The sequence below is a fragment of the Coturnix japonica genome, chromosome 1 (genome assembly GCF_001577835.2).
Source record: "Coturnix japonica isolate 7356 chromosome 1, Coturnix japonica 2.1, whole genome shotgun sequence".
Lineage (NCBI taxonomy): Eukaryota > Metazoa > Chordata > Aves > Galliformes > Phasianidae > Coturnix > Coturnix japonica.
Window position 1 is genome coordinate 158,870,951 of NC_029516.1, and position 20,717 is coordinate 158,891,667.

At 37.6% G+C, this 20,717-nt stretch overlaps 2 protein-coding genes across 14 annotated transcripts in view; one reads left to right on the plus strand and one right to left on the minus strand.

Annotated features, from left to right (window-relative positions):
- Positions 1-13,867, plus strand: part of SACS (sacsin molecular chaperone) — a 52,561-nt gene extending 38,694 nt beyond the window's left edge. For all 4 annotated transcript variants that reach the window (XM_015852084.2, XM_015852083.2, XM_015852081.2 and 1 more), the window contains one exon: positions 365-13,867. In XM_015852084.2, coding sequence (XP_015707570.2) covers positions 365-11,925 — 11,561 coding nt within the window. In that variant the 3' untranslated portion in view covers positions 11,926-13,867. The remainder of the gene's footprint in view (positions 1-364) is intronic.
- A 1,609-nt stretch (positions 13,868-15,476) lies between these two features.
- The window catches only part of SGCG (sarcoglycan gamma), a 103,591-nt gene continuing 98,350 nt past the window's right edge, over positions 15,477-20,717 (minus strand). For all 10 annotated transcript variants that reach the window (XM_015852141.1, XM_015852142.2, XM_015852137.2 and 7 more), the window contains 2 exons: positions 19,390-19,513; positions 15,477-18,753 (listed from right to left, as the gene is read on the minus strand). In XM_015852141.1, coding sequence (XP_015707627.1) covers positions 18,580-18,753; positions 19,390-19,513 — 298 coding nt within the window. In that variant the 3' untranslated portion in view covers positions 15,477-18,579. The remainder of the gene's footprint in view (positions 18,754-19,389; positions 19,514-20,717) is intronic.

A 20,717-nucleotide genomic window follows, 5' to 3' on the forward strand; every position in this document is an offset into this window, starting at 1 on the left:
ATAGAAGATTAGGTTCTTACTTACCGCTAGGCAAATAAGTAGTGTACAAAATCAACTACGCAGGAAAATAAGTGTAAGTTTCTACTTTGACAGCAAATGCATAGTTGCTTTGTATGCCTGAAGGCTTTTGTGTCAAACTAACAAGTGCAGTAACTTATTAATAATTTTCAATTTCTTTTCATTTTTATACTAATATGGAATGTATTTGCTTTTAATTAACTTTTAAAAACAAGAGTAGTTGGTATCTGTAGTTCTATTTTGCAGTTTTCCCCAAAAGAGAAGTTTTGTTTCTAACTTCCAGAAGCACTTTATTATGCAACTCTGCTCTGATTCTCATGCCATTGCCCTTTTGCTGTAATTTCAGGAAGGCCATGTACTCAGCTGCAGCTTCTGAACCCGGAAAGATTTACCCGGCTAATTAAAGAAGTTATGAATAGTGTGTGGCCTGGCAGAGACATGGTCGTGCAGTGGTATCCAGGTTTGGAAGACAATAATCACCCATCAGTTTCTTGGCTTAAGATGGTCTGGAAGAACCTCTATATGCATTTTTCTGATGACTTGAGTGTTTTTGATGACATGCCACTTATCCCTAAGACTCTGCTGGAAGAAAACCAAACATCGTTAGAACTGGTTAGATTTAGGAATCCGTCACCTATCATTCTGGAGGATGAATCTGAGACTCAGCTTCCAGATTACATAGCTGATATTATTGAGAAAGTTGGTGGAGTTGTGCTTAAGAAGCTGGACGTTTCAATCCAACATCCACTTATAAAAAAATATGTGCATCCACCATTACCAAGTGCTGTTTTACAAATAATGGAAAAAGTGTCCCTGCAGAAACTATGCAATCAAATTTTGTCATTACCGTCAACACATAAGGATGCTCTTAGGGCATTCCTAGCTAGTATGAATGATGTAAGTGAAAAAGAAAGAAGAATTATTCAGGATTTGCTGATATTTAAAAAAATGGAGAAATCATCTGATGATGCTGTACCTGTTTATGCTGGGCTAAACGGTAGTAAGGTATTACACCACACTGCCAAAATTCCACCTGGTCTAAGATTTTCTGTTCCAGTAATTGACAGCAGTGATGAAGCTACTATTCGCTTAGCTAACCTGCTAAAAATTGAACAGCTAAAGAGCACAGATTGCTTGAAGTTTATTATACAAGACATAAGAAGTGATTTTTATTCATACGATGAAACAACACAGATAATGCAATGGGTTCTTGAAAATCTGACTTTTTTGAAAAATGAGAATATAGATGTGATAGATTGGCTGGCAGCACTGAAGTTTATTAGAATTTCAGAGGAGAAGACAATGACAGCAAATGAGCTCTTTGATCCTGAGGTGGAACTACTGCAAAACTTGTTCTATGCTGAGGAGGAAATTTCCTTTCCTCCTGCTATTTTCACGTCTTCAGATATTCTTCATTCTCTGAGACAAATAGGCTTAAAAAGTGAAGCCAATCTTGAGGAAAGTGATATTATGAGAGTAGCAAACAAAATTGAAAGTTTGCATGCTAACTCTAACACCGATTGTGAATTACTGGTAAAGAAAGCTAGAACTCTCCTGATGATGTTGAACAAAAACCATATGCTGCTTCAGTCATCTGAAACAAAAGCAGCCCTGAAAAAAATAAAATGGGTTCCTGCATGTAAGGAAAGGCCTCCAAATTATCCAGGATCCTTAGTCTGGAAAGGAGATCATTGCAGTCTGTGTTTACCACCAGAGATGTGTGATATATCTCATGCAATTTTAGTTGGATCCTCAGTTCCTCTAGTGGAAAATGTGCAGTTTGATATAGAAAAAGCACTTGGCATCTCCACAAAACCCAGCATAAAAGCAGTCTTAAAGCATTTCAAGGTGGTGGTTGATTGGCACAGTTCTAAAACTTTCAGCGATGAGGACTATTATCAGTTTCAGCATATCTTGCTTGAAATTTATGGGTTTATGCACGATCATTTAGAAGAAGGCAAAGAAGCTTTTAAAGCCTTGAAATTTCCCTGGGTTTGGACAGGTAAAACATTTTGTTCGCTCACACAAGCAGTAATAAAAACAGTACCTGACCTTGACCTCCAACCTTATCTGCATTATGTGCCAAAGACTATGGCGAAGTTTCACCAGTTGTTTAAATGTTGTGGTTCAATTGAGCAGTTAACACCAGACCATGTTTCTATGGTCATTCAGAAAATATATCTAAAAAGTGAGCAGTCTCTCTCTGAACAAGAGAGTAAACAGAATCTTCACATTATGTTGAGCATTATAAGATGGCTATACAGTAATCAGATTCCTGCAAGTCTTCATACACCCATGCCACTGTACAGTGGCAAAGTTCCGTATAAACTTGCAATGAAGCCAATTCATGAGTGCTGTTACTGTGATATCAAAGTTGATGATTTAAATGATTTGCTTGAAGATTCTGTTGAACCAATAATTTTGGTGCATGAAGACATACCAATGAAAACTGCTGAGTGGCTAAATGTTCCATGTCTTAGCACAAGATTGATTAATCCAGAAAATATGGGGTTTGAACAATCTGGGCAAAGAGAGCCTCTGACTGTAAGAATTAAAAACATTCTGGAAGAGTACCCTTCAATTTCAGATATCTTTAAAGAACTTCTTCAAAATGCTGATGATGCTAATGCCACAGAATGTAATTTCCTGATTGACATGAGGAGAAATATGGATATAAGAGAAAATCTCTTGGATCCAGGAATGGCAGCGTGTCATGGTCCAGCTTTGTGGTCATTCAATAACTCTGAATTTTCAGACTCTGATTTTCTAAATATAACTCGATTAGGAGAGTCTTTAAAAAGGAGTGAAGTTGACAAAGTAGGAAAGTTTGGACTGGGTTTCAATTCTGTTTATCATATCACTGATGTTCCGATTATTTTGAGCCGGGAATTCATGATTATGTTTGATCCAAATGTAAATCATATCAGTAAGCATATTAGAGATAAATCTAATCCTGGGATTAAAATTAACTGGAGTAAACAACAGAAGAGGCTGCGAAAATTTCCCAACCAGTTTAAGCCATTCATAGGAGTTTTTGGTTGCCAGCTACCACTGACTGTAGAATCACCTTACAGCTACAAAGGAACGCTTTTCAGACTCTCCTTCAGAACTCAGCAGGAAGCTAAAGTGAGTGAGGTCAGCAGTACGTGTTATAATACAGCAGACATTTATTCTCTTGTGGATGAATTTAGCATCTGTGGTCATAGACTGATAATATTTGCTCAGAGTGTAAATTCAATGGTTTTGAAGTACTTGAAAATCGAGGAAGAAGATCCTGGAGTGGCACAAGATGTTGTCACTATTAAAAAAAGAGTTTGTTCTTCCAAAGCCTTGACTGGACCAAATGTAAGTGTTTTGAAAGAAGCAGCTAAACTAATGAAGGTCTGCAGCAGCAGTAATAAAAAGCTTCCCACTGAAACACCAAAGTCCTCCTGTATTTTACAGATAGTAGTAGAAGAATTTCACCATGTATTTAGGCGGATTGCTGATTTGCAGTCTCCCCTTTTCAGAGGTGCAGAAGAAGATCCAGCTGCTTTCTTTGAAATGGCTAAATCAGGACAGGTAAAAAGGTCAGCTGATGAACTGCCACAGAAGACAGTAGATTCAACGACATGGCTTATATGTTCTTGCATGGACACTGGTGATGCTTTAAAATTTTCATTACATGAAAGTGGACGAAGACTAGGTCTTGTTCCCTGTGGTGGAGTAGCAGTGTTGCTGACTGAAACCCAGGATCAAAAGTGGATTGTGAAACCTAATTGCAACAACGTAGGTGAAGTATTCTGCTATTTACCTCTACGAATAAAAACAGGCTTACCTCTTCATATAAATGGCTGCTTTGCAGTTACTTCAAACCGGAAAGAGATCTGGAAAACAGACACGAAAGGGAGATGGAACACAGTATTCATGAGACACGTTATTGTAAAAGCCTACATAGAAGCGCTTTGTGTTCTCCGTGATATGGCAATCAGTGGTGAGCTTGTTGACTACAGTTACTGTGCAGTATGGCCAGATCCTGATTCAGTTCACGATGATTTTTCTGTTATTTGTCAAGGGTTCTATGAAGACATAGCTCATATGAAAAGCAAAGAAGGGATAAAAGTGTTTTCTGATGGTATCTCTTGGGTTTCCATGAAGAATGTAAGGTTTCTAGATGACTCAATTCTGAAACGGCCAGATGTTGGACCATCAGCCTTTAAGATCTTTTTGAAGTACCTTAAAAAAACTGGTTCCAAAAATCTGTGTGCTGTGGATCTCCCTTCCTGGGTTAAGACAGGATTTGAAGAAGCAGGATGCAAATACGTATTATTGGAGAACACTTTCTCTGAAAAGCAGTTTTTTTCTGAGGTGTTTTTCCCTAATGTTCAAGAGATTGCTGCAGAGCTGCGTGATCCTTTGATGCGTTATGTTCTTAATGAAAAACTTGAGGAGTTTTCAGGAATTCTTCGTGTTACTCCATGTATTCCTTGTTCTTTGGATGGACATCCATTAGTTACACCATCAAGACTGATCCATCCTGAAGGAAGAGTTGCAAAGTTATATGATGCTGAAGATGGAAGATTTCCTTATGGCACCACTCAGGATTACCTTAACCCGGTTATTTTGGTTAAACTTGTTCAATTAGGAATGGCTAAAGATGATATTTTATGGGAAGACCTGATAGAACGTGCAGAGTCAGTAGCTGAAATTAACAAGGTAGATCATGCAGCAGCTTGTCTCAGAAGCAGTATTATACTGAGTCTTATTGATGAGAAATTGAAGTGTAGGGACCCTAGAGCTAAAGAATTTGCTGAAAAATGTCAATCCATCCCTTTTCTTCCTTTCCTTAGCAAACCAGCAGGTTTCTCACTGCACTGGAAAGGCAGTGATTTTCTGCCTGATGCAATGTTTTCAGCAACTGATCTTTTCACTGCTGATCATCAAGATATAGTTTGCCTGATACAACCAATTCTTAATGAAAATTCCCATTCTTTTAAAGGCTGTGGTTCTTTGTCATTAGCTGTAAAAGAATTTTTGGGTTTGCTAAAGAAACCAGCTGTTAATTTGGTCATAAATCAGTTAGAAGAAGTTGCAAAGTCCTCTGATGGCATTACATTATATCAGGAAAATATCACCAATGCTTGCTACAAACACTTACATGAAGCAATGTTACAAAATGAATCAACAAAAGCTATGATAATTGAGCAACTGGCAAATTGTAGCTTTATTCTTGTTGAGAATGTATATGTTGATCCAGCAAGAGTGTCTTTTCACTTGAATTTTGAAGCAGCACCATATCTCTATCAGTTGCCTAACAAATACAAAAATAGTTTCCGTGAGCTATTTGAAAGCATGGGTGTCAGGCAGTCTTTCACAGTTGAGGATTTTGCTCTTGTTCTGCAATTAATAAATCAGGAAAGAGGGACCAAACAACTAACAGAAGAGAATTTTCAGCTTTGCAGGAGAATAATTAGTGAAGGAATATGGAGCCTCATTAGAGAGAAAAAGCAGGAATTTTGTGTGAAAAAGTATGGAGATATTTTGTTACCTGATACTCGTCTTTCACTTCTGCCTGCAAAATCTTTGTGTTACAATGACTGTCCATGGATTAAAGTTAAAGATACAACGGTTAAGTATTGTCATGCTGATATTCCTAGGGAAGTTGCAGTAAAGCTAGGAGCAATACCCAAACGTCATAAAGCTTTAGAAAGATATGCATCCAACATCTGTTTTACTACCCTGGGAACAGAATTTGGCCAGAAAGAAAAATTGACAAGTAGAATTAAAAGCATTCTTAATGCCTACCCTTCAGAAAAAGAAATGCTAAAAGAGCTCCTTCAGAATGCAGATGATGCAAAAGCTACAGAGATCTGTTTTGTGTTTGATCCTAGGCAGCATCCAACTGATAGAATATTTGATGAGAAATGGGCACCGCTTCAAGGGCCAGCACTGTGTGTTTACAACAATCAGCCCTTTACAGAAGATGATATTAGAGGAATTCAGAACCTTGGAAAAGGTACTAAAGTAGGAAACCCCTGTAAAACCGGACAATATGGTATAGGCTTCAATTCTGTGTATCATATTACTGATTGCCCTTCTTTCATATCTGGCAATGATATACTTTGTATTTTTGATCCTCATGCTAGATATGCACCAGGTGCAACATCAACAAGTCCTGGCCGTATGTTTAGAGATTTAGATGCAGATTTCAGAACACAGTTCTCAGACGTCCTGGACCTCTACTTAGGAGATCATTTTAAACTGGATAACTGCACAATGTTTCGGTTTCCTCTTCGAAATGGAGAAATGGCCAAAGTATCAGAAATTTCCACAGTTCCATGCTCAGATAGAATGGTCCAAAATCTTTTAGATAAACTGCGCACAGATGGAGCAGAACTCTTAATGTTTTTGAACCACATGGAAAAAATTTCTATTTGTGAGATAGAAAAAACTACAGGAGCATTGAATGTGTTGTATTCTGTACAAGGAAAAATCACTGATGGAGACAGGCTGAAAAGAAAGCAGTTCCATGCATCTGTAATTGACAGTGTAACTAAAAAAAAACAGTTAAATGAAATACCTGTGCAACAGATTACTTACACAATGGATACTGAAGACTCTGAAGGAAACCTTACAACTTGGTTAATTTGTAACAGGTCAGGCTTTTCTGCTATGGAAAAGGTATCCAAAAGTGTGGTTTCAGCCCACAAAAACGAGGACATTACTCTTTTTCCACGTGGTGGGGTAGCAGCTTGCATTACTCATAATTACAAAAAGCCCCACAGAGCGTTCTGTTTCTTACCTTTATCTTTAGAAACAGGGCTACCTTTTCATGTGAATGGACACTTTGCTCTGGATTCTGCAAGAAGAAATCTGTGGCGTGATGACAATGGAGTTGGAGTAAGAAGTGACTGGAATAACAGTCTAATGACAGCACTGATAGCACCAGCTTATGTCGAACTGCTGATTCAGCTGAAGAAACGTTATTTTCCAGGCACTGATCCTACGGTATCGGTGCTGCAAAACACACCAGTTCATGCTGTGAAAGACACTTTAAAAAAGTTCTTATCTTTTTTTCCAGTTAATAGACTAGATGTTCAGCCAGATTGGTATTGTTTAGTGAAAGCAGTTTACAGTTGCATTTATGAAGATTTGAAGCGTCTTTTACCTGTTATGCGAGCTCCAAATGTTGATGGTTCTGATCTGCATTCTGCTGTTATCATCACATGGGTTAACATGTCTACTGTGAATAAAGGTCGGCCATTCTTTGACAATCTGCTACAAGATGAATTGCAGCATCTCAAAAACACAGAATACAACATTACAACACGGAAGTCAGTAGCTGAAAATGTTTATAGACTAAAACATTTACTCTTAGAAATTGGTTTTAATTTGGTCTACAACTGTGATGAAACTGCAAATCTTTACCACTGTTTGGTAGATGCAGATATTCCTGTCACCTACGTCACACCTGCTGATGTCCGATTATTTTTGATGACATTTTCATTTCCAGACTCGAACTGCCACATTGGAAAATTACCCTGTCGTCTTCAGCAGACAAATTTGAAACTCTTCCATAGCCTCAAACTTCTGGTTGACTACTGTTTTAAGGATGCAGAAGAAAATGAAATCCAAATTGAGGGCTTGCCACTTCTTATTACCCTTGACAATGTTTTGCAAATTTTTGATTCAAAACGACCTAAATTCTTAACAACATACCATGAACTGATTCCATCTCGCAAGGACCTCTTTATGAACACTTTGTATTTGAGGTACAACAATATCTTACTTAGCAGTGATGTAGCAAAAGTCTTTGATATCGCAAGTTTTGCTGAGTTGTTATCTTCTGTGCTGCCCAGAGAATATAAAACTAAAAATTGTATGAAATGGAAAGAAAACTTTGCAAGTGAGTCTTGGCTTAAAAATGCCTGGCATTTTATTAGTGAGTCTATAGCTGTTAAGGAAGAACAAGAAGATATCCAAGCAAAATTTGATGGTGTTGTTGAAACTTTGAAGGACTGGACTTTGCTTCCAGGTGTAAAGTTTACTGTCTCAGCTAATCATCTTGTTGTTCCAGAGTGTGATGTTCTGCTGCCTCTCAGCATTATGCATATTGCTGTTTTTCCAAATGCCCAGAGCGATAAAGTCTTTCATGCTTTGATGAAAACAGGTTGTATTCAGCTGGCGTTGAACAAAATATGCTCCAAAGATAGTGCTTTAGTGCCTTTGCTGTCAGCTTCTACAGCAAATATAGATAATCCTTCAAGCATTCTGAAAGCCATACAGTATATGGTACAAACATCATCTTTTAGAACTGAAAAGTTAGCAGAAAGTGACTTTGAGGCTCTCTTAATGTACTTCAATTGCAATTTATGTCATTTGACATCTCAGGATGACATTAAAATTTTAAAGTCTCTCCCATGTTATAAATCCATTAGCGGTCGATACATAAGCATTTCAAAATATGGGACGTGTTATGTCCTCACAAAAAGCATCCCATCAGTGGAAGTAGACAGATGGACACAATCAACATCATCAGCTTTTCTTGAAGAGAAAATACATTTAAAAGATTTGTACACTGTGCTTGGCTGTGTCTCTGTGGATGATCTTGAAGTGTACTTGAAACATCTTCTGCCAAAAATTGAAAGTCTGTCTTACGATGCAAAGTTAGAACATTTGATCTACTTAAAGAATAGGCTAACTAGCATTGAAGAAGCATCAGAAATAAAAGAACAACTCTTTGAAAAGCTTGAAAGCATATTGATCATTCATGATGCAAGCAATAGATTAAAACCTGCTAAATATTTTTATGACAGGACTGTAAAAGTCTTTGAGGTTATGCTTCCGGAAAAATTATTTATACCTCAAGATTTTTTTAAGAAACTAGAACAAATTACAAAACCAAAAAGCCAAGCTACATTCCTTCCATCATGGATAACTTTTCTACGGCATATTGGATTAAAATACATTATTTCACAGCAGCAGTTATTACAGTTTGCTAAGGAGATCAGCATGCGAGCTAATACAGAAAATTGGTCTAAAGAAACACTGCAGAATGCTGTTGATGTCCTCCTTCATCACATTTTTCAGGAAAGAACTGATCTTTTGTCAGGAAACTTTCTGAAAGAATTGTCGTTAATTCATTTTCTTTGCCCTGAACGAGCTCCAGCAGAATTTGTTAGATTTCATCCACAGTACCAAGAAGTTAACGGAACACTCCCTCTAATACGATTTAATGGGGCACAAGTGAATCCTAAATTCAAGCAGACTGATGTATTACAGTTGCTGTGGACTTCGTGTCCCATTCTTCCTGAGAAAGCGACACCTCTAAGCATCAAAGAGCAAGAAGGAAGTACTCTTGACGTGCAGGAACAACTTGAGCAAGTTTTAACTATGCTGAATGTTAATCTAGACCCTCCTCTGGACAAAGTTATCAATAACTGCAGGAACATTTGCAATATAACAACTGTGGATGAAGAAATGGTGAAAACTAGGGCCAAGATCCTGAGAAGCATTTATGAATTTCTTAGTACAGAGAAAAGGGAATTCCGCTTTCAGCTTCGAGGAGTTTCTTTTGTGATGGTGGAAGAAGGCTGGAAGCTCCTGAAGCCTGAAGAGGTAGTAATAAACCTTGAGTATGAGTCTGATTTTAAACCTTATCTTTACAAACTTCCTCTAGAACTAGGTACTTTCCATCAGTTATTTAAACATTTGGGTACTGAAGATGTTATTTCAACAAAACAGTATGTTGAAGTTCTAGGACGTATATTCAAGAACTCAGATGGAAAGCAACTGGATCCTAATGAAATGCGAACAGTTAAAAGAGTAGTTTCTGGCCTGTTCAAAAGTCTTCAGAATGATTCTGTCAAGGTTAGGAATGACCTTGAGAACATGCGGGATTTTGCCCTTTATCTTCCCAGTCAAGATGGTAGGTTAGTAAAGTCGAGTATCTTAGTTTTTGATGATGCACCGCACTACAAAAGTAGAATCCAGGGTAACATCGGTGTGCAAATGCTTGTTGATCTTAGCCAGTGTTACTTAGGCAAAGACCATGGTTTTCATACCAAATTGATAATGCTGTTCCCTCAGAAATTGAGACCTCGCTTGCTTAGCAGCATTCTTGAAGAGCAGTTAGATGAAGAGTCTCCCAGAACATGTCAGTTTGGAGCTTTATGTTCTTTGCAGGGAAGATTGCAATTACTGTTGTCTTCAGAACAATTCATTACAGGGCTTATTAGGATTATGAAGCATGAAAATGACAATGCTTTTTTAGCGAATGAAGAAAAAGCAATAAGACTTTGCAAAGCATTACGGGAAGGTTTGAAAGTTTCCTGTTTTGAGAAGTTACAAACAACATTGCGAGTTAAAGGCTTTGCTCCTATTCCACACAGTAAAAGTGAAACGTTTGCTTTCCTAAAGAGATATGGAAATGCAGTAATATTGCTTTATATACAGCACTCTGATAGCAAAGACATAAATTTCCTGCTAGCATTAGCAATGTCCTTAAAATCTGCAACTGACAACCTGATTTCCGACACCTCATATTTAATTGCCATGCTGGGTTGTAATGATATTTACCGGATCAGTGAGAAGCTTGACAGTTTAGGGGTGAAGTATGACTCATCTGAGCCATCAAAACTTGAACTACCAACACCTGGCACTCCTATACCAGCTGAAATTCATTACACACTTCTTATGGATCCAATGAATGTCTTTTATCCTGGTGAATATGTTGGTTACCTTGTTGATGCTGAAGGTGGTGATATCTATGGATCATATCAACCAACTTACACATATGCAATAATTGTACAGGAAGTAGAACGAGAAGATGGTGAAAGTCCCAGTTTTCTGGGAAAGATTTACCAGATTGATATTGGATATAGTGAGTATAAAATAGTGAGCTCTCTTGACTTGTACAGATTTTCAAGACCTGAGGAAAGTTCTCAGGGTAGGGATAGCACACCCTCTACCCCAACTAGTCCTACAGAATTTCCAGCTCATGGACTGAGAACAATTCCACCTCTCTTCACTGGTAGAGATGGCCACAAAACAACATCCTCAAAACATCACTCTCCAAAGAAGCTAAAGGCAAGTTCCTTGCCAGAAATATTAAGAGAAGTGACATCTGTGATTGAACAGGCTTGGAAGCTTCCAGAATCTGAAAGAAAGAAGATTATTAGAAGGCTTTATCTTAAATGGCATCCAGATAAAAATGCAGATAATCTTGATATAGCTAATGAAGTTTTCAAACATTTACAGAATGAGATTAACAGGCTAGAAAAGCAGGCCTTTATGGATCAAAACACGGACAGAGCCTCAAGAAGGACATTTTCATCCTCAGCTTCTCGATTTCAGTCAGATAAATTTTCATTCCAAAGGTTTTATACTTCATGGAATCAAGAAGCAACAAGCCACAAATCAGAAAGGCAGCAGTATAAAGAAAAGTGTCCGTCTTCCACAGGACCATCTTTCTCGCAACGCTTTTTTGTCCCACCCACATTCAGGTCTGTTGGCAATCCTGTCGAGGCACGTCGATGGCTTAGACAGGCCCGAGCTAACTTTTCAGCTGCAAGAAATGATCTTCATAAAAATGCCAATGAATGGGTATGCTTTAAGTGCTACCTTTCTACTAAGCTAGCCTTGATTGCTGCTGATTATGCTGTGAAGGGAAAATCAGACAAAGATGTAAAACCAGCAGCCCTTGCACAAAAAATAGAAGAATATAGTCAACAACTTGAAGGGCTTGCAAATGACGTCCAGACTTTGGAAGCGTATGGAGTAGATAGCTTAAAAACTAGATATCCTGACTTGCTTCCTTTTCCACAGATTCCAAATGATAGGTTTACTTCAGAAGTTGCTATGAGAGTGATGGAATGTACTGCCTGTATCATAATAAAACTTGAAAACTTTATACAACAAAAAGTGTAAGAGATTTGCAGACTGTTGTCAAGAGCTGAGGTATTTTATGTGATGAGACGCAAATGTGATTGAGCAGATTACTAAATATCCAAGGGGTTAAATATTGCAAAGTGATTTAGAAATATGGTGCACAGAAGTGGATGGCACTGAAGTGCTTAGAATTTAAATTTATTTAAATAAGATTTTTTTTTTTAAAAAAAAACCAAAAACTGAGCCTGCTGTATAAGCAAACTGTAAAGCATATTTTTTAAAATTTCCAAGGAAACAGTGCAAAAATTAACTGTATGTACATTATCATGAGTAATTGGCATATTACTGAACTGCACTTTATGTAACCAAAGCTTAGCTTTCTGTTAGATGGTCCTGTACTTGTTACTCCTTGTTAGACTTTATTTCATTTAAAGCGATGTTTCCAAGAAGGTAATATCATTATTCAATGTGTGAATCCTAATACTGGATGTACTAGGAAAAGTGAGGTGGGATGAAAGTTAAAAAACTTTGGAGACAATGCTTCAAAGCTTTTCTGTTTTCTTTTGTGTTCTGTGGACATTCATGTCAGTTATAGTAATACTCTTATCAGCTGGATCTGATTATAGATTTGCTGCAATATCACTTTGTACACATATAAAGGATTATTTAGTACCTGTGAACTGGTACACAGTTATAGTCCTGAATGATGATACTTGACTTAAAATGAAACTCCATGTCATGCATTGATTGCATTTTATTGTAAAATAATTATTTAATGTACGTTTCTTTTTTTCTTTTTTTTTTTTTTCCTAGAATCTGTCATCTGTTGTTTAATGAAAATTTGCATGTGGTTGATACAGTGTTGGTGACATTATTATGTAGTGTTTTTTGATGATTTCTTTTGAAAACCACACACCAAAACTCAGCTTTCATACGTCTAAATGCTTGAGTTTCATTTCTTCCTGTATATGCCTTTGTCTGTGTACATACATACATATATTTTTCCACAAACAAACATTGATAATAGTATAATTCAGTACCACAGTTTTGGCATACAGTAAACACTGGGTTTTTTTTTGTTTGTTTGTTACAAATTTAAAGTACTGCAATGTAATGCTCTTATTTTGTTGTTCACTACAGCTCTTAAAAAGCCTGGTTTTTAGTTTACACTTTCTTTTATAGTTTATACTAGTTCTGGTAATATGCAGTATGTTCAACATTAGCTATTTGTAAAAAAAAATTTAAAAAAAAGAAAAAAAAAGAAAAAGGAAAAAGAACATAATGTTGAAATTAAGGATAATGCTAAAATGAAGGCTTTTTCTTTGCTGCATCAGCAATATTTAATGTGTTCATCACTTTCCAGTGACATGCTGTTAGTATTGTTTACTTGGCAGCACAGTGAAATTGTAATTTAACCTAGAGAATGCAAAGAAAAATAGACGAATGAGCTTGCAGGGCTGATGCAGCTGTTCGTTGATGACGTTTTAAGTAAAAAAAAAAAAAAACACCACAAAAGCTTCATTTTTTTTTTTTTTTTCTCCTGCAAATTATAAAGGGCTTGTTCTCTGAAAAATTATGAAAAATCTTGCAATTAATGGTAGTGGGAAGAAATTGGATGTTTGGAAAACAATGCTGCTTCTGGTAGGGAAGCCCTGTCATTATTTTTGCTATTCAATATTAAGTGCCATAATTTTAATAAAAATGCAAACATAATTCAGTCTAATGTGTCTTGGTTTTATAAAGTTTGCCTATGATTTCAAGCTTTGTATTATATAATACAGCGTCTCTTTTAAACTAATTCTAACTGTACAAATACTAATATTAAAAAGGAAAGATGCATTTTTTCTTGCAATGACGTTAAGAATTTCTCAAGAAATTGTACATTTTGCCTTTTTTTTTTTCTTTTTCTTTTTCCAATAAATAGCATGTAAGTGAACCACAAACTCTTGTGTGCTGTGAAATAAATCAATCTAGTTAATTCCCTATGTTATTTGAAACATTCCTTTGTGGCTCATTGTTATTTAGTGTGTTGAGTCAGATGAATAATTTTCAGGATAAATATAACAGGAGGAAACAGTTCTCAGTGTGTTTTTCATTTTAAATGGACTTAAAACATAAGATAGTAGAATTGTTTGGAAAAAAAATACAGATGAACTTTCACATTTTTAGCTCAGTCTTTGAGAAAGGAAACCTTTAAGGTACAGGGCTGTGTTTTGTAAGCTCTACCAATACTATGAGCCTTTAAGATGGCTGTGCAGAGCTACTGAGCTATTGTGTTAGTTACACTGGGTGTGTTATCAGCTGCAGGTGATGTTACAAAAAAGATTTTTTCAGACCATAGGAATCTAATGGGTCTAAATTAAGTTTATTTGTTGAAAGAAGGTGAGCAAGAAAAGCTGAATGACAGAAAAATTATTTTATTGATGTTTTGATGCCATCTGTAAGTTGCAACTAAATTTACGTGTGGATACAGAAAGATGTGGAGAAGAGGATGACTGAATTGGAAGTCTCCATTTTCATTTTCTTAACTCATTGTGACAGGTACCCTAAATAAAGGAACCTTCTGGAAACCTGAAGTGGGTTCCATCAGTGCATTTTAAAAAGGCAAAACAAACAACAACAACAACAAAAAATTATGCTTCCTTTTGGCTCAACTGGGGAGCCTTGAGAAATGCACTATAACATTCCTGTTTGGCACGGATGCCCTGAACAGTATTGTGTGATGATTCTTAGTAAGGGTAGAAGTAAATGTTAGCAGGTACGTATGTTTTGGAAGAAGTTTGGAAGAGTAATGCTTCCAATTTATTTTGATGGAAACCACAACAAGCACAAGGAAGCAGACAGAGCCTTCAGCAGGGTCTTTCTTTTGTGGCTGGACAAGGGGAAATGGTTTCCAATTAAAAGAGGGGATGTTCAGACTGGATATAAGACAAAGTCTTTTACAATAAGGGTGGTAAGGCACTGGCACAGGCTGCCCAGTGAGGTGGTGGATGCCCCATCCCAGGAGATGCTCAAAGTCAGACTGGATGGGGCCCTGAGCAACCTGATCTATCTGTAGGTGTCCCTGTTCAGCACAGGAGAGTTGTACCAGATGATCTTCAACAGTCCCTTCCAACTCAAAACAGTTGTCTGATTCTATGACTTCTGGAACAACCTGTGTAGGTGTCACAAAAAATATACAAGTAGTTTTGTAGATTACACAGATTCACAGGAGCTGAAAGCTATTTTCAGCCAAGTACACATCCACATTCACCTTGTGTGCTTTTTGAAGCAGCTATAGCAGTCCTGTACCTCAGGATTACAGTTTTAGGTATAGGAGGGGTAACTTGCTATAGGAAACCAATTGAACTGTCAATCATTAGCTTAAATCTACAGAACTTTGGTGGTAGATTTTTGGTAGACGTGTTGCTATATATCTTTGTGTGAAAGTTTCAGAAGTTTTCTTCTCAACAGCATTAGCTCCTATTTGAAAGAGGATTGTTAAATAGTGTACATTATGCATTCTTGGAGTCTTGAGAAGATAACTGTGTTAAAAAAATGACAGCATCCATTTAAGGTGAGTTTCATCCAAACACAAAAGGAGAAGCAGGTTTTTCAAAATGTATAAAGTTTATTTAAGAACTCAGTTTTCAGTTTATTCTCTCCATTTCCTTTTGCACAAAGCTTTATAAAAAAGATCAACAAATGTCAATAATAAAGAACTGAAGCAGAAACAAAGACAGCTGGGTCTGGGCTATTATCAGTAAGTATTTACTATCATTTGACCTTTTTATTTTTCCAACACATAGTAATCTCAACCAGCTATAAGAATTGCCATAATTAATCATTATTCTTTTTTTTAGGGGGGTGGAAATATGCCCTAATGCAGTTCACAATGCTGCCGGGTGGTACTTTTTAGTTTCTGTTAGTCTCTAACTAGAGAGACTACATTACACTAACTAGTCTCTAACTAAACTCTTACTAGAGTTTGATTCAAGGAGAAACAATAATCTATAAGTATTTAAAATTGATGGTAAGTTGTCCGTATGGAGATGTTAGATATAATTTAGTAACGTATGAACTACACTGACAATTCAGGTGATAGTGTCAACTGACTGCACTGTGATAACGTTAGCATAAGCTTAATTTCTTCACTAACCAGAATTAAAAGAGAAAAGCCCAAAATGTTCTTCAGTGACAAAAATAATAATAATATTGTTATCCATGCTTTAAAAAACCCTGTAGTTTTTCTGCTTACAATTTAAAAAATGCAGTTATGTTTTCAATATCCATTTTGCAGCACAACAAAAAGAAGAATGAAGTATAAAATAACAGAGAAAGACAAACGTGATTTGGATAATGGCCCAGCTCAGGGCACAGCAGATCTCTGCACTACTCAGAATTCACCTCTGGACTTAGGCAGGTCAGAAAGTATGCTCTGCACAGAAAGGCAATAATTACTTCAACATTTAACTGAGGTGTCATAATGCTCAGTATTGTTATTTTCCTACTTTCCTAGGTTTACACCACAGCTTTGTAAATGTTAACTAAGGCAGAGCAACTTCAATGGACAAAGTTGCAACAGAAACTGCTTCCAAACACCCAGCATTTTAGGCATTAGGTTACTCTTGTGAAATACAGACAGGCTGGATTCAGTCCCTTGCTCCATATTAAGTGGCAATTCATGTTTGAAAATATGCCCACAAAGCGGAAGCTTAAAATGAGTAACTCAAATTGCTTTATTTTCATGGGCAGCAGAATAGGTATATATATGTGAATAATACATTTAATTTCAGTCTTTGGCTAAAATTTAGATATTAGGAGTGGTAGATTGGTAGTTTGGTACCACATAGAGATGTATATATGATCTTTCCTTTCAGAATCATAGGTATGAGGAAAACTCGGATGTCTGAAGCTAGATGGTGACTGAACTCTCTGAGGACTTTAGTCTCTGTTTCACTGTTGGACTGCTTACAAACATTACAGCCCTCCAAATTTCTAGCAGTGGACTGCTGTCCTTTACTTACACAGATTTTCCATTCAATGGATAAACAAAGGCTACTCTTAATTTGGTCTGCAAGAATTTGTAGGTGGAGCTGCAACCACTTAAACTGACTTTAAAGAAATGCCAAAGACATGCTTCCGTTAAAGCCTGTTTCAACTGAGGGCTTAGTTGCATTATTCAGTAGTAGAGAAATATTCCCCTCTTTAGAGACAAGAGCCCTGGGCTCAATCCTGGAGACAGATCCCTGAGCCCTGGCAAAAGGAATTTCAGTCATGGAAGCTGTATGACTTCCTGCTTCGCCCTCAGGCATGATGTTAGCAGTCATGGGAGACCTTTATTCATTTGCCTCCCTGGACTGAAGGGACACAAAATTTCAGCTCTCGTGTCTCCTACCTTTTCCCATTGAAGCTCTCCTAGTTTGCATGAGTTGGTTTAATAATCATTATGGTAAATAGACTCCAAGGCACTATGTGATAGCAGCTCCTACTTGGGAGAATATTAAGTGTATACAAAACAGCATCAATGGCATTGAAATACTATGAGATTATTAAATACAAATTCTGCTGTCTGGAGGTGTGCAAACAATTTATTAGTGTTCAGTGCAACACTGTACAGGGGAATGAGTCTGCGGTCTCGTTTCTCTTCAAGGTCAATAAATGGTCTCTGGGCTCTGGTGAGCATTTACTTGATATCTAAAGTCCTAATGTAAAAAAAAAAACCAAAGAGTAGTTTTACTCTCCCCACTTGTGGTGGAGTCCCAGCATCAGAGATATCAGTCAACAGCTGCAGATGGAAATGGAATAGTCCTCATAACTGAATCCTGTGGGCTGCAAAAGGATTTTTTTTCCCCCACCGCCCCAGTGATTCCTTGCAGCAGACAAACTGGAGCCGCATTAACGATTATTTCTGTCCAGATGGCAGAGCAATTTGCCTTGTTGAATTAGCATGTCCTAAAATTAAAAAGGCATTTTAAAATGAGTGTGGTGGTACAGGCAGTACAACTATTGCTATTATAAAATATACTGACATACTTCAGTGAAAAACTTTGAAGACGCAGCAAGGTGTAAAGGACTCCTGGAACTTTTGCATTGGTTAGTGAATCTTAGTGATAAGCAAATCAGCATCTATGTTGCCAACTCAAAATAGAAAGCTATCAACAAATTAACACCTTTTCCACAAGACTTATACAAACAGCACATCTTTCATATTTTGTGTTATTGCAAGAACAAAATTGCATAGACCTTTTTCTGGCACTGCCTGAATTCCCCCAAATAATGCTCTGTCTTATCAAATAGTTCAAGTAGTTCACTCAGTTTAATGTAACCCACTAATGCCGTAAGTGTTTACATGTAGTGAGAGAAAAAACCCACAGAGCTCAAAAATATTAGCAATTACATAATCATCTGACCGAATAATAGTTCAGCAAAAAAACCACTCCTTTTATTGTTCCTTACGTTCTCTGTCAGGCTGTTTTCAAAGTGTGACTGCCAGAATGTATCATCAGAGTCAAGTTATTCTTCTGTAGTTGAAATGCCAATTGTGCTCTCCTTTCCCCGTCACCCTGTAATCCAGAGCTGTAGACACAGGTTTGTTTCCTAAACAGTGGTACTTTGTATTTAAAATGCTGAAAATTCCACTTTCAGTCGATGCTTTTTAGCGTTAATATAAAACTGGGAATCGCAAGGGCGTGTGCTGCCTGTTGTGGTGCTTCATTGGCAGACCCGGCTGTACTCCTGGCATGTGGAACCCAAACCAGCCACTGACAAGTAAAGTTTTCCATCTGGGCAAACGCAGATTTCATACAGTCCCTGGGACACACCGGGACCTCCTCTTGTACCCTCAGGCAGCTTAGGCAATCTCACCGTTTCTGCATCGAGCAAAAGCTGCATGGGAGCAAGCAGGACAAATGAGTTTGTTAAAGGTAAGGATACACTAAAGTGTGCCATGAAAAGAAACTGACTTGCTGAGGCAGTCCCACGGAATCATATAATTGTTTCAGTTGGAAGGGACCCTTAAGGGCCATCCAGTCCAACCCCCTGCAGTGAACAAGGACACCTATAGCTCCGTCAAGTGTCTCCAGGTACATCTAACGCCTATCTGGGCAGCCTATGCCAATGCCTTACCACCCTTACTGTAAACAACTTTGAGGAATATACCTGAATATCTTCTGCAGAGCCTTGTGCCTTGTTCAGTGCTACTGGGGCTGGGGCTCTGCTCTGGCCTAGAAGCTCTTGGATTGCCACATCCAGGCACTATGGATCAGCTGAGTGCAAGCTGCACTTCTCTAAGTTCATACAGTATTACGCCAATCGATACTATTATTTAATCTCAACCATAATAATTAATAAGTAAACAAATAATAATAAATGATAAGTAATAAATGTCTTCTCTTTGGCAACTTTAATTTAACATTCCCTTGCCCAGTACCTCAGGAACTTAATTAGCAGAACTTGAGAAAAGATTTGAAGTTATTCATTATTACTAACCACAGCCGTAGAAACAGAAGGGCTTGTACTCACCACTCCATCACTGCTGTGCAGTTTGATGTCCATCTGGGAAAGAGCTTCAATATTCCCTGCTTGTGCTTTGATATTAATGCCTCTTGGTGCATCCATGCTCAGAGATCGAGTTGGTGACTCCAGCCTGAAAGCAGAAGGAAATCTGAAGTGGTGCATTCTCACACATCCCTTTAACTTGAGAAGTAAGTAAGCTTTGAGCAAAGACCTCATGGATCAAACCCAGAGTCACAATAAAGATGCAGCTGCTTTCTTCTTCAGGCAGACTTGAAAATGATTTAAAAACACTGAATTATCTCTAATGAAAAACACAGCTGAACTCATAATACAGATGTAAGGTACTATTTCAGAGCTGGCTTCAGATTGTTTCAGCATCACTCATTTATTGAAACTCATTTTTACACTGAATTTGTTTTCATTTGTGAATATAGAAAACAGTACAATTAGTGCAGCCTTTAATCAATGAGAGTTTTGACATTGCTGCCAGACTAATTTCACTCCTTGTGTACGTGTTACTTAACTAGATAACACCTGAAACTCAAAAATCAACAGCTTAGCTTGAAATAATTACCCATTATAGGAGTTGTACCCCTCGGTGCCAGCAGATGGCAGGAAGGCACCGTGTGAGCTCAGCCCTCACCTCGGCAGGGTGGCTGAGCTGGGTGAGATGCTTGCCTAACAGTGAAGGCCTTGTTTCTTCAGAAGTGTAATTTCCACAATAAGTCGCATGGATAGGAATTGTAATTCAAAATCATGACAAGGAAAGAAAAAGCCCAGATGTTAAAGAAAAAGGGAGACATCACTCTGAGTAAGTGACTGAGCTGACTTTGAATATCCCTTTGCAATGAAGGGCACAAGACTTCATCAGCCCTTAGACCCGAACTTAAAGTCACTTAAAATGATTCATTGGTCACAGCCTTGAGGTCAGTGCTGCACATGTTCAGACTTCTGCAAGCTTCAGGGTTTGGGGAGTGCAGCAGTGTAGGAACTCATGCAGTCTTGGAAAGAGATGCTTCAATATGTATGTATTTGAATAGAGCGCTGGTAGTGTTTTAAATGGCCACTAATAACGCAAAATGACTTGGGTCAGTCAGGGAGCAGATACACAAGTCCATACAGATAGTGGCTGATAAAAAAATGTCAAGATCTTTCTCCTAGGAAATAAAAGGAAGAAGAGAGTAGAGGAAGCTGAGCAAGAGGCAGATGCACGTCCCTCAAAATTCTTGGCAAAATAGAAATTCACCTTGTTTGAAAATGTGAGAAGATGCATAGAAGATATGAAGGAAAGATGGAAGTCCTGGAGTTTGTGGTCCATTGGTAGTGTTTGAATT